The 13,703-nt window shown below is 31.1% G+C and overlaps 2 protein-coding genes across 3 annotated transcripts in view; both read left to right on the forward strand.

Annotated features, from left to right (window-relative positions):
• The window catches only part of Dpp10 (Dipeptidyl peptidase 10), a 429,429-nt gene that overhangs the window by 197,864 nt on the left and 217,862 nt on the right, over positions 1–13,703 (forward strand). The window lies entirely within an intron of this gene.
• On the forward strand, positions 560–8,786 carry LOC140434814 (uncharacterized). The gene is made up of 2 exons (XM_072523346.1): positions 560–1,413; positions 8,270–8,786. The coding sequence occupies exons 1-2, from the start codon at positions 676–678 to the stop codon at positions 8,723–8,725; spliced, it is 1,194 nt and encodes a 397-aa protein (XP_072379447.1). The 5' UTR covers positions 560–675; the 3' UTR covers positions 8,726–8,786.

Below are 13,703 nucleotides of genomic sequence, written 5' to 3' on the forward strand. Positions count from 1 at the left end.
TGTTATTAATGTTGAGTGTCTATGCTTTTACAAATAATCTCAACGAATAGTAAGTTGCACTGAAGATTTGCGATTTTTTATATTTATTTATATTTTTTTTCTTATTACAGTGTCTTGAAAAAGTAATAAAACCATTCCGAAAGTTAGACAAAAAGTCATAAGAGTGTTTCGTTAACATCCCGGCCAATTTTCTGACTGCAACCCTAATAAACTGTGTTGTTTGTTTATATCGACAGTTACTAATATCCAGTAATTCTTATATATATATATATATATATATATATATATATATATATATATATATATATGTATATATATATATATATATATATATATATATATATATATATATAAATATATTGACAATATATTTTGACAATATGAGAGAAGATCAATAAAAAAATTATTTTTTAAATTGTGAACACGACATTCTCTGTTATGTAAATTTATTGCGATTCCGATTTTTCGAACAAGTTTAAACAATAAATCATTTTTATGTGATTAGAGATAATTCCACTTATGCTGTGTATATAAGGTTTAAATTAGTAAATAATGATATGTTTTGATTTTAGTTACCAGATAACTATCTGAATATAAATATATCTCGCTTTATAGATATATAAAATCATACAGCATAGATATAATTATATTTGAAGTGACAGTTACATTCTAAAAATGGACTTGTGTAGTGAACAAAAGGTTATACTAGAAAAAGTAGCTAAAGAAAATGGTTTCAAAAATTATACAATTAAAAGCGAGCGGGCTACAAATACAGGTGATAATTTTGTTGGCGTACTAAACAGAATCTCAATTGAAGAAAATTCCAGAAAAATTGCAGTCATCATTAAATCAACTAAATCAGGAGTTGAGAAAGAAATACAAAATCCAAGAATTCCTTTTTTAAAAGAAATTTATGTGTATGATCAAATATTTCCAGAATATACGGCTTTTGCCCAAGAATTTAATGGTAAAGATGTATTTAAGGCACACTGCAAATGCTTTGGTACCTGTGATGAAGAAAACAAAGAATACTTGGTGCTTGAAGATATGAGGGAACATGGTTTTAAGATGTGTAGCAAATATGAAACAATGAACTCCTTTCATGTAGAAGCAGTAATTAGAGAATATGCAAAATTTCATTCTATAGCATTAGCGATGAAAACTAAAAGACCCGAACAATTTAAAAAATTAACAAATGGAATTCCAAAAGTTGCTCCAGCACAAGAAAGAGCCGATATGCAAAAAATACAAATGCTGAATTTATATAATGCTGTTAAAGATGATCCCTTAGCCACAGAATTTGTTAAAAACTTTGAAAATCAGTTAAACGAAGCAATAGCTATTGATACTAACGATGATGTAGTTATAATACATGGGGATACATGGTGCAACAATATGTTGTTTAAATATGAGGTAACTATGTTTATTTTAACTTAGCAATATTTTACTCTACCGTATTCAGAGTTCCTTTTTATTTTGGTAGTTCTGCTTTTTGGGTTTTTGTCACCCATCTACAGCAGTTCTATTGCTTTAGTCTTTTAATATTTTTGTGAAATTGAAAGTATTTTTAATTATCTCTATTAAAAGAAGAACTGTAGAAAGACTTCTAAAAATATAAATTAATTATTTTGTATTTATCATAAGGCATTCAAGATAATCAGTGCTGTTTTCTAGATTCATATCTAAAACCAATTTTTAAAATAATTTCAAATTATTTAACCAATTTTTCAGGCATCGTAAAACGTTAAATATATTTAGTACTTAAAAGCCAGTTGCAATATGTGGAATAATTCGCCTCCCGTGTTGACTTTTTGTTTCTTCATGTCTATAATCTATGAAAATTCACCCTACCAAAAAACAGTAGTGGTAGATCTTGCTAGACAAAATTTAATGTTTAAGAGGTTCCTTTTTGATTTATTTTGATTTATTTTGTTGAATTTTTACTTTTAACTTTAATTTACATAATAAGTGATTTATTTAGAAGTACTTTTTGCAAAAAAAAAACAATGAAAATAATGAATTTCATTTGTAAATCTTTATTATCATACAAAATATCTCTTCTTTACAATCACTTCTTAATGATATTTTTTTATTGTTGGCCGTAACTGCGGTTAAGATGGTCTATTCTGGAGTTCCAATTCTCAATGACGCGTTCGAGCATTCCGATTGATAGTTGACCAATAACTTCAGTAATATTAGCTTCCAATACCTCAATCGTAACCGGTTAATTCATATGGACTTTGGACTACGTAACCCCAAAGCAAAACGTCTATTGGTGTGATGTCACAGTATCTGGCCGGCAAATTCACTGGAGGGAAGCATAAAATCAATTGTTCACCGAATCGTTCTTGCAGTACAGCCATGATTTCACCATCTGTATGCAAATGGCACCATCTTGTTGGAGCCAAATGTCGTTGAAACCACGGGCTTCAATTTCAGGCACCAAATAGTCCGTTATTATGGCGCGCAACAGTCGCCATTCACAGTAACATTCCGACCGGCCTCTGTTTTAAACAAATATGGACCGACGATTCCACCGGTCAATAAGTCACACCAAACAGCCATTTTTTCTGGATATAATTGGCAACTCTTGAAACTTTGGGTTTTACTCATTACCTGAAGTACAGGCATTTACGTATGATTAAGCCAAAAATATGCCTCATCAAAACTCATATTTTTTTTCGAAAACACTGGATCTTCTGCAAGCTAATCAAGAGCTAAAACGGTGATGATTTGGAGGGTCGGTCGGTTTTAGATCTTGCACTAATTAAATTTTATATGCTTTTGAACCAAGATACTTTCGCGGCAAACGTTGTAAATCATCTTCACTTTTAGAGATTAATTATTAGTATTGCGTCGTCTGCAAAGCAGATCTTCTTCTTATTTTTACTTTTATTGTGTTGTTCTGGCAGACATTCTAGATCGTTTTAAATATTCAAAGAAATACCTTTCTTGCGTACAATAAGTGGTTGACGTCCTGTTATTTTGTGCTCTCAACTGCCTTCTTTACGTCCACGAAACATAAATACGTCGGTTTGTTGTATTTTAGTGTTGAAGAAAACTTGTTATTTTTCTGCTAATGTTATTTCTACTTATGACTTACGGTAATACATTTCTCCTTTTTAATGTTAAATTACATGTACATTATTGATTTTTTTTAATTGAAATAATGATCCGTATAGATTTATACAAAAAACGTTTTCATTAAATGATGATGTAGCAAGATCCTTGTTTTCTTCTCCACTTTTGTGGCTTATAATCTTCTAACAAGTGTACGTAAAGCGATTAAGAGAAAGTATCCAAAATATTCAAAATTAGGCATTAAAAATAAAAAATACAATTAATGAAATGACAATAAACACATGATTGAAATTATGTCCATCTTTTTAAATACATAGAATTCCTCACCCTGCATTTCATATCCCCTTTACATGCAGCCATTGCTGCTGTTACTCGCGATGCCCACTGTCGTGCCCGAAATAATTCAACGGCAGCATTTAAGGCAAATGACTGTTTACATTGCAGCCTGTTTAATTCACTTCTCACTGTCGCGGAAGTGAGCTGCATATAAAGGGGGTATCATACTTAGCGGTATTATCTTAAGTAAGTCTCCAATTATTTTTTTTTTCACGCTTCTTGGTACTATAGGAGGGGTATTATTAGGAAGAGTGTCCAAATACTGCCCCTTTAACAAAATCTTAAATTCTGAAATCTTATTTAGAATTTAAATAAGGGAAAAAACTTCTTTAAGCAACTCGACTCTATACCTAAGAGTTTTGCTAGTACAATTCTACTAAACAAATTTTCTTTAAACAAAAATAAATAAATACTCAAAATAAGGTTAATTTGGATTATTTATAAATGGTATCTCAATTTCGTCCTCCACCCCTTCCCAGTTAAACTCTGTGATTTCTTTGGTAAAACATTATTTAAACAGTGTTAATATCTATTATGTTAAATTTATTGAGATAGCAATATGTTTATACATTTTGATACATAAGATACATCTATTTACACATTCGTACACCAAATCACAAGAAAATTTTTTACTTTGGTTGAAAATAACACCACTTAAAGTATTTCGAACACTTTATACATTTTTCTCCTCGCTTGTCTTGAGAAAAGTGTTTTCCACAAATGGCACATGGTGCATTTTTATTACTAGAACTGCTCTCATCATCGGTTGACATCAGTGGAACTTATATCTCGTCCTCAAAGTCTCTTGAATTTAAATATCATTTTCTTGTTTTCTACTTGGGACGTTTCATCAATTATGTGCTAGAATGATCTTTATCTTCCATGATAGACGTTTTTTAGCCTTTGCCTGTAATTGTCAGTTTTGTTAATTGTTTCTTTTGTAAGAATATTTTGAAAAAGTTCTATGAGGAGTTCCTGTTATCAAGAATGAAGAACCAACTTCAGAAAATGTGGAAGGCTGGATAGCTGGAATTTTTTGGATGTCTAGTAGACTGATTACTTGAGATGGGATATTCTTGGTGTCATTATTTCTTTCACTACCACGGGCACCTCTGGCTGTTCAAGCTGTCTAGTATTGGCATCATACTATTGAAAGACATCAGGATTAAATATATGCATTCCAGTCTTTCTAAACCTATTGACAACAGTTTCAAGAGTAGCTACACGAAGATAGACCTCACAAAAGAGACTAGATAATTGTAGTGTTCTGACAATTCTAGTCGGGTAAAGGCCAACTATTGCTTTATAGCGTTTAAATATCTACTTTTATAACATAAACGATACATCTAAACGCGGTAGCTTGTCTTTGGAGTGAGGAGGAAAGCAAACTATGTATAGATACTACTGACTCTCTTGCAGTATCATCAAGTACTAGATTTTTAGTTTGGGAATAGTGCCCATCAAGAATAAAGAGAAATATAATTTTTAAACCACTTGAAAAACAATGGATCAGTTACCCAATCTGAATCCGAACATCCGTATATTAACCCCTTAGGACCTCCGTCAAGCAATTCTTCCTGTCTCCTTTTAAGTGGAAATATTAACAAGGGTGGAATATACTGACCTTCAGCTGACATACAGGTTATGACTATGGATGTGGCTCCACGTTTATGCTCTTACTTTTTCCCCTCAGAGGTAATTACCCTAGTGGCTGTGTGATGGACTACAGATAACCTTGTCTCATCTACATTGACCAGCATTGAGGGGTCAAAGTTTATTTTTTCAAGTTCAGTCTTCATAATAAAAAAATACATACTTATCAATATTTTCTTTGGTGAATCCTTTAGCTCTAGCCATTGATAGGTTTTGTAATCGTCTGAAGAAAAGCTCCTAACAGTCTAACCCACTCTTTGCCAACAGCTTTTGATTTATTTGAGAAAGTACTAGACAATTTTTAATAGACACAAAACACAAAAGATGCTGCTAGATCAGACGATGTGCCCATCAATTAATAAAACTCATTGATGGATATGTTTTTGATGTAATGATTGAAATCCTTAATCTAATATACCAGACTGCCACAATCCCCAGAAAATGGCTGAAATCGACCTTTGTAGAACTACGTAAAAACTCAGGTGGAACATCCTGCTCAAATCATAAAACAGTTGCTTTAATGAGTCACAAATTTAAAACATTTTTAAAAATAATACACAACAGAATTGTTAAAACTCTTAAATATGAAATTAGTGACACACAATTTGGCTTTAGAAATAGCATGGGCACAAAAAATGCTTTGTTCGGCTTAAATGTGCTGGCCCAGAGATGCATGGACGTTAATCAGGACATGTACTTATGTTTTATTAAAAAGTTATTAAAAAGTAAAAATATTGACAGTCGTGATATGAAAATTATATCTAATCTGTATTGGAATTAAACTGCCAAGGTAAAAGTTGACAACTAAAACACCCGAGATATCAAAATATAGAGAGGTGTCCACCAGGGTTGCGTCCTGTCACCACTACTCTTCAATGTCTACAGTGAAGCTTTATTTGAAAAAGCGCTCTTAGATTCAATAGAAAGTATATTATTGGAAAGGTTTGCAAACGATACAGTAATGATGACAGATAACAACAATGATTTACAGAATGTAATACAGCGCTTTAATAAACGCTGTCATGAATACGTATTAAGGATGAATTTGAAACAAACTAAATGCATAATCATAACTAAATCAGCAGATGCAAACATCCAACTGATTGTTGAAGATACTGTTAAGAGTGAGGATACCTACAAATACTTACATGGATAACATTAAATGTAGACCAAACCAAAGAAATTAAGACACGTATTGAAATAGCACGTGCATCATTCGGCAAACTTAAAAAGATTTTTTGTTAGGTTTTGTCGAGGTATCAGATTAGGACTACGCCGAAGAATGCTACAGTGTTCCGTATTGACTACCCTTCTTTATGGCTTGGAAGCATAGACATTAAAACAAGTAAATAAGTTTTAAGGCAGCCGCCTTTGAATTTACTCAAAGAATGTCAAACCCAGAGTTACTAGAAGAATAAGAAATAAAGCTGAAATAATATTGACTATCAAAGAAAGAAAACTTAAGTACTTGGAACATGTGATGAGATGGCAAAAATACTCATTATTGCAACTTACTATGCAAGGCAAAATGCAAGGTTCCGCATAACCATGATGATTTACAACCTTCGATAGAAATGGAACTTAAAGAAAAAACAGTATCTTCATCGAGAAAGATAATATGATTATAAATGGCTTATAAATGGTATAATTAATACAATAATAAAAGAGAAAGGGGCACTGGAGAAATAATGGAAATGCTACTGTTGTAGGCGATCCGTTTACCCCTAAAAAGATGCATAGAAAAGGAATATACCGAAAGTTTTTTTGCATTTCTACCACATTAAACATTTTTTATTAGATTCTATGTATTTTACAAGTTCAAATTTATTTGTTTTTAATTTTTCCAAGTGTGCCGGAAATTTTTATTAACAAATAACTTATAACAAAAAAAAAAACAATTTCCCAACTCGCTTCGAGTAAATTTTTTTAGGCGTATCTCATCAAAATAATTAATACTTTTGCTCATTTGGTAAATTTTCGAAACATGATTCCTTTTCGAGGTAACATCGTTTTCCACTATGTTCACCACAATGGGTGGAGGTTTTTACTGGATAGAAATCCTACACTATCTTTCGGTACGGTCCGGTCTTTTAAAGAACTTCCTCCCTTGGCTTGAAAAAAAGTGCTCTTTAGTTATAACATTGCAACTTAAACACTTAGATATATTTTTGATATTCTAAATATTGTTTAAACAATATATAACTAACCATATGAAGCTACTAAAATTGTTCAAATTAAGCACAAGAGTGGGGAAATGAGATGTTTTAAATAATTGAAATAACTTTAAAATAAAATTTAAAATAAATTTTAACAATAAAATGTTATATGGTTAAATGCTCGAATATGTGAACTTTAGAAATAAAAGGCAGATATCGACCACAGCTTTTTATTAAATTTTGCCAAGTAGCATTAAACATTAAACATGTTGGCTATTCAGCACGTTAATGAATGTTATACACAATGAATACATTTACACAAAAACTAACACTAGACAAAGGACAAATAGGTAAAAAATTGTTTTGATGCTGTATTGTGAGCTACAGTTTTTAAACTGTGTACTTTGTCTAGTGTTAGTTTTTGTGTAAATGTATTTAATGGGACAGAATAAGACAGAATATATGTCATCTGTCATTGCTCACAATATAGCATCAAAATAATATCTAAACTCTTTGTTCTTTGTGTAGTGGTAGTATTTGCATAAATGTATTTTATGTGTATAAGATTCATTGTGCTCACATTGTGTAACAACGTGCTGGATAGCCTACAATTTTGACAAAAGCACCTGAAGATGCTCTATAAGCGAAAGTTCTTTTAGAAAGATGTAATAAAAAATTATACTGGAAATCTGCATTTTCTTTGTAAAGTTTAAATTTTTGCAATCTAGAAGCAGATCTTTATAATTTTAAATATTAATTATTTTTAAGCAATCAAATTTAATACGCGACAAAAAAAAATACAGGGTGTTCAATTTAATAAAAATACGTTATAAGAATTTTACTGTACAATAAAATAAGTACCTCAAATAATTTTAAAATATATCCTTCAATAAACAACACATCAGTGGATAGCATTTTTAAAATTTATATAGTTTAGCCGTAACACACCGTCACGTTAGCAGTGACTCACACTGTATACTTTTAATAATACAATTGTCGTTTTCAATTTCAGGAATTTATATTTTAATATTATTACATTTTAGGACATCAATAACCAGGAAAAACCTGCAGAAGTATGTATTATTGATTGGCAACTATCTCAATTAGGTTCCCCCGCTAACGATATAGTCAACTTTCTTTTTTATAATGCATCCGAAAAAATACTTGAAGATTATGAGAAATACTTAAAAATATATTACGAAACCTTACGACAAAATCTAAAAGATTTTTCTTGTGACGCTGAGGAAATTTTACCATTTGACCGTTTAAGAAAAATGTTTAAAAATTATTGTAAACGTTCGCTTTGGAACTGTGTTCTTATAATGAGGCTTCAAATGTGCGAGTCTCACGAAGTTCCAGATGTGAAAAATTTAAAGAGTCTTATGGAAAATGGAGCTACAATTGAAGATTTGGTTAATTTTAAGATTCGTAGAATAGATGAATATTATCGAAGACTAAGCATAATAATCAAATTTATAATTAAAAACTCTCTTTTTTAAACGACTGACTGTACACAAATATAATCTTGTATGTATTAAAAAAATATAATTTCGATTTTTATTAATTTTATTTATTTTCTAATACAGTTTTTGTTCAGTTCTTTGTCATATACTCTAATATCCACTATAATGGTTTCTGTCTCTCTAACCAGTAAAATTAAGAAGATATAAAATACACAAAAAGTAAGTAAGAACACCGATGGAGTACAAAATATAATATAATAAAAAAAATAAAAAGCAAAATCTTATTAAAACTAATACTAGGTTCTTCGGTTTATCTGATTAATTTATATTGACAATTCAGACATACATTATACATTTTTATATATGATACAAATCAACTTTAACTTGAGAATATCTGTCAGAATATCCGTCAGATAATGTTGCGCACATCAGCGCAACATAGTTACTCGACTACCAGGTGTAAAAAATAGCAAAAAATATGTTAACACCAATCGAATGCTTGAAATTGTTTTTCTCTGACAAAATGATAAACGAATACCTATACGTATTTGGTAAAAATGCGCAACCAGTTTTCGTGTGAAAGTGATGTACTATGTATCAATAGTGATGAAATTATAGCACTATTTGGTTTGTTGTGCTTAGCTGGTAATTTCAAACCTTCTCATGTATGCCAAAGAAGCGATTCTATATCCTCATTGGCGGAGGAAACGACGAAAGCATGATAAACTTGCACCCATTAGGAAAGTTTTTGACGAGTTTTTTGAAAAGTGCAAAGCTTGCTATACAGTTGAAATGTATTGCTGGATTGACGAGATGCTTGAAGGTTTTCGGGGAAAATGTAGCTTTCTTCAAAAGATACCCAGTAAGCCAGCAAAATATGGGTTAAAAATGTTCGTACTTATTGATTCACAAACTTTTTATACAGCAAACGGGTAAAAACATTAAGACGCAGGTTACAACCTTCTACAATAAGGCAAAGGGAGCAGTGAACGTCGTGGACCAGATAAAATGTAATTACTCCGTTTCTCGAATAAGTTGCCGATGGTCACTTACAGTCTTTTTTTCATTGATGAATATTGCAGAAATAAATAGTTAGTTAATTTGCCACTATGTGGTCCCTCTAAAAAAAATGCACCGAAGATGGACCTCGCAAAGTCCAAACGGTAGAACAAGGAACAAAATCGACTATACCATTTTTCAAAGTAAAAACGTTGCACGTCACAATTTATATAAAGTGACGTCACGTATATTTAAAATTTCCAGAGCGTCAAGCTTAGAGTTCAAATTTTCCTAACACAGCTAATAATACGACATCCTTACGGAACTGCTCGATCTTTCATAGGCGTCAACATGGTATAATAATCAGAAAAATGTAATCATCGTTATATTGAGAATTTTAGAATTATATTGATTAAATAACCAAAAACATTTTTGTTATTAATAATATAAATTTTATTAAATAACTCTTTAAGTCTAATATTCCACAACATAATAATTTTAATTAAATAAATTAAACAATTCTACGCAACTGATACGGGAATACTTCAAATTTTAATGACAGTTCAGCCTGTGGCAAAATTGTTTAAAGTGTTGCCGCTTTTTAAGAGTAAGAATTTTGTTTATGTTTTGACTTCTTCATTAACTCTTCATTAACCATATTAAATGCACCCATGGAAAAGCCGATTGACTTCAAAATTGCACAGAGTAATGAATAATTGAGAGTGTCGAATGCCTTAGAGAAATCGATCAAAACTAAAATGGAAACCTTACCCACATCTCTTTCTTTCAAAATGTCATCAGTTGTTTTAAGGAGTGATGTTTCACAGTTGTGAAATGGCCTAAACCCGGACTGAAAATCACCAAGCTGTATTTGCATACTGCGTTCTAACACTTTTGATAGAGTAGGCAGAATACTTATAGGTCTAAGATTCGGTTGGATTGTTACATTTAGGTATGGGTCTAATTAATACTTTTTTCCATTCATCTGGAAAATAGTTACTTCAGGGGCAACAATTCAATATATGCGTTGTATAAGGAATGATTAATGGGCAACATTGAAGTAACATTTTTAAGTTTAAACCGTCTGAACTTAGAGCATTAGATTTAATAGTATATAACAATTTTTGCACCAGATCACAAGATACTGGAGTAAAGGTGAATTGTTCCCGATTAGGTACAGTATTTAAATAATTGTCAATTTTATTTTAATTGATTGTTAGATGTGGGATGCATGATGTGTAGTACTGATTAATCTCATAGGGTTCTTTTAACGTTTCTGGAATTGTGTGTTCATTATTACCAATATTAATGAGTTGTAAAATTTTCCAAGTATTTTTTATCTCACCCACATGAAGTTTGTGTTGAAAGAAAGCTTTTTTTTCATTCTCACATACTAATGTTGTATAATTTCTAATAATTTTGTAGTAGGTAAGGTGAGCTACCTCCTTAGTTTTCTGCCACTTTTTTTTAGCCTGATCTTTTAGTGACATAAGAAGTTTCACATTATCTGTTAGCCAAGGATTATAATTTTTAGTGACTTTAATCTTTTTAAAAGGAGCATATTTGTCGCAGAGAGCCACAATAAAGCTTCTTAAGAATTTTACTTTGTCATTAATGTTTTCAATGTGATAGATGTTGGCAAACAGAGTACAGTTTAAGTCAAGTAAAAAAAGATTTGCAGCAAAGTGTTTGAAATTTTTAACAGTCTTAAAAATTGCGGCTGGTTTTTCTGGGAAGATATTGACGTCACGATCGATAAGCTCATGGTCTGTTATGTGGTCCAGAGAACATAATATACCAAAGGAGTAAATTCTATTTTCGTTTGAGACAATTATATAATCAATCAGAGTCTGCGATGTAGGGGTTATATGTGTTGGCCCATCAATAATCTGTACCAAATTAATTATTGTGTCTCGTTTTCCTGTAGTATTAACTCCCTATTAGCATTAGGGATTTCAGAATTATGACATCATTGCAGAAAATTACCGATATGTACTTATTTAAATGTAGAAATACTATATATTTATATTTTGATTGTAATAATTATTATTAGGTCTAAAAAAATAATTTATTATAATTATAGAGTTAAATACCTTGCCAGCCAAAAGGATTATTCGTCCAAAGATAATATCTTTCGGTTAATATATAAAATTACTCTCAAAAAGTCCTACCTAAATTTACAGTTAAAATTTATAAACTGTCAGCATGTTTGCTAAATATACAATGTTACGAAATACTTTCTAAAAGGTTCAGAAACTGGAACTAATTTAGATAGATGTGTTTGAACTTTTATTTTAACAATTAAAGTTCTACTTTTGTTCCATCATAGCCATTTAAAAGGATTAAAGCTGTCAGACAAAAAGCAATCACGTTTTTTGTTAGATTAAATCCTAATTATAATTACTTAATTAACTAAGAAAAGTTTAATGATACTGGTGAAAGTCATCCGACGTAATAAATTACGGGAGTAAAGAAATAAAGTTTAACTTATGTATTTGTTTCATTTTTAAGATTACAATACTTTTAAAAAAGCCATACAAACTACTTTTGTTTATAGTTTAATAATGACAAACATTTGCTAAGACAGATAACGAAGGTGATAAGGTCGCTGAAAAATAGAATTATTATGCGCTGGTTACGTGGTAAATCCCTCAACGTCACGAGTTCGGTTTAAACCAATCAAGAAAAGACATACAATCATCACTGAGATTGTGGTAAAATCCATATATGGATAACTGCAAAACAAAATTCTGTGTGTCATATGACCATTGTAATAATGGAACTAGATTTACAGTATAATATTGATTATACGTACATAAACATAGTTTTTTCAAGGATGTTTAAAATTAAAAAAATATGACAAAAAAAGATAACCTTTATTATAACTTTTTAACTTAATTATCTAAATCGTCACCTATATCAATCATACAGTTCTATCTCTCTTTGTCAACCATTTTCCATCCACTGCTGAATGTAAGTCTCTCCCAATTCCTTCCATCTTTCTCTATCTTGCGCCAATCTAATCCACTGTTTGCCTGCCACTGCTCTTATGTCATCTACCCATCTTTTTGAGGTCTTCCCATGTTTCTTGTTTACGTCCTTGGTCTCCACTCTAGAATTCTCCATGTCCACCTGTTGTCATTATATCGGGCTACGTGACCTGCCCAGCGCCATTTAATTTTTGTAACTTCTTCCACAATATTCCTAATCTTCGTTCTACGTCTTTTCTCGGTGTTTCTAATCTTGTCTCTCAGTGATATTCCAAGCATGATTCGTTCCATTACTCTTTGCATTGTTTCTAATTTTTTAACAGATTTTTTGGTAAGGGCTACTGTCTCCAAGCCGTAGGTACAAACTGGTAGTATGCATGTGTTATACATATTATGGAAGTATTTTTCAAGATATATGCTAGTTTTCCGAAAGCGCCACATGCCAGTTCTGTTTTTCTTTTAATTTCAGCATCTTAATTTAGTTTTCCCAGTTTGATGACATGACCTAGATATACATAATATTCAACATTTTCTATGGTATGATTTTCTATTGTTATTTTCGTCTGGTCTCGGCTCAGTATTTTTGTTTTGTTGTAGTTCATTTTTAAGCCTACCGCTCCTGAAACTGCATTCAATTGTAAGATATCATTTAGTTCCTGGATATTATCGGTTATTAAAACTATGTCATCTGCGAATCTAAAGTGGTTTAAGTATGATCCGTCGACGTTGATACCCTTGTTGTTCCATTCTAGTTTCTTAAAAATGTCTTCTAGAGCAAGGGTAAATAGTTTGGGAGAGATGGTGTCTTCTTGCCTTACTCCCCGGTGTAGTCTTATGGGATTAGTTTTTGTGCTTTCGTCCAGCTTTATCTGCATGGTGGAATTTTCATATGACTAAAAGGTTAAAAACACGGTTAAAAATAATTTTAAGCATATTTGAATAATTTTTATTTATTTTTCATACAAAATTAACGGCTTTTCTAGAAACAAATTATTTTCAATTCGAACAAAATTAAAATTAAATAA

This window comes from Diabrotica undecimpunctata, chromosome 2 (assembly GCF_040954645.1).
Source record: "Diabrotica undecimpunctata isolate CICGRU chromosome 2, icDiaUnde3, whole genome shotgun sequence".
Lineage (NCBI taxonomy): Eukaryota > Metazoa > Arthropoda > Insecta > Coleoptera > Chrysomelidae > Diabrotica > Diabrotica undecimpunctata.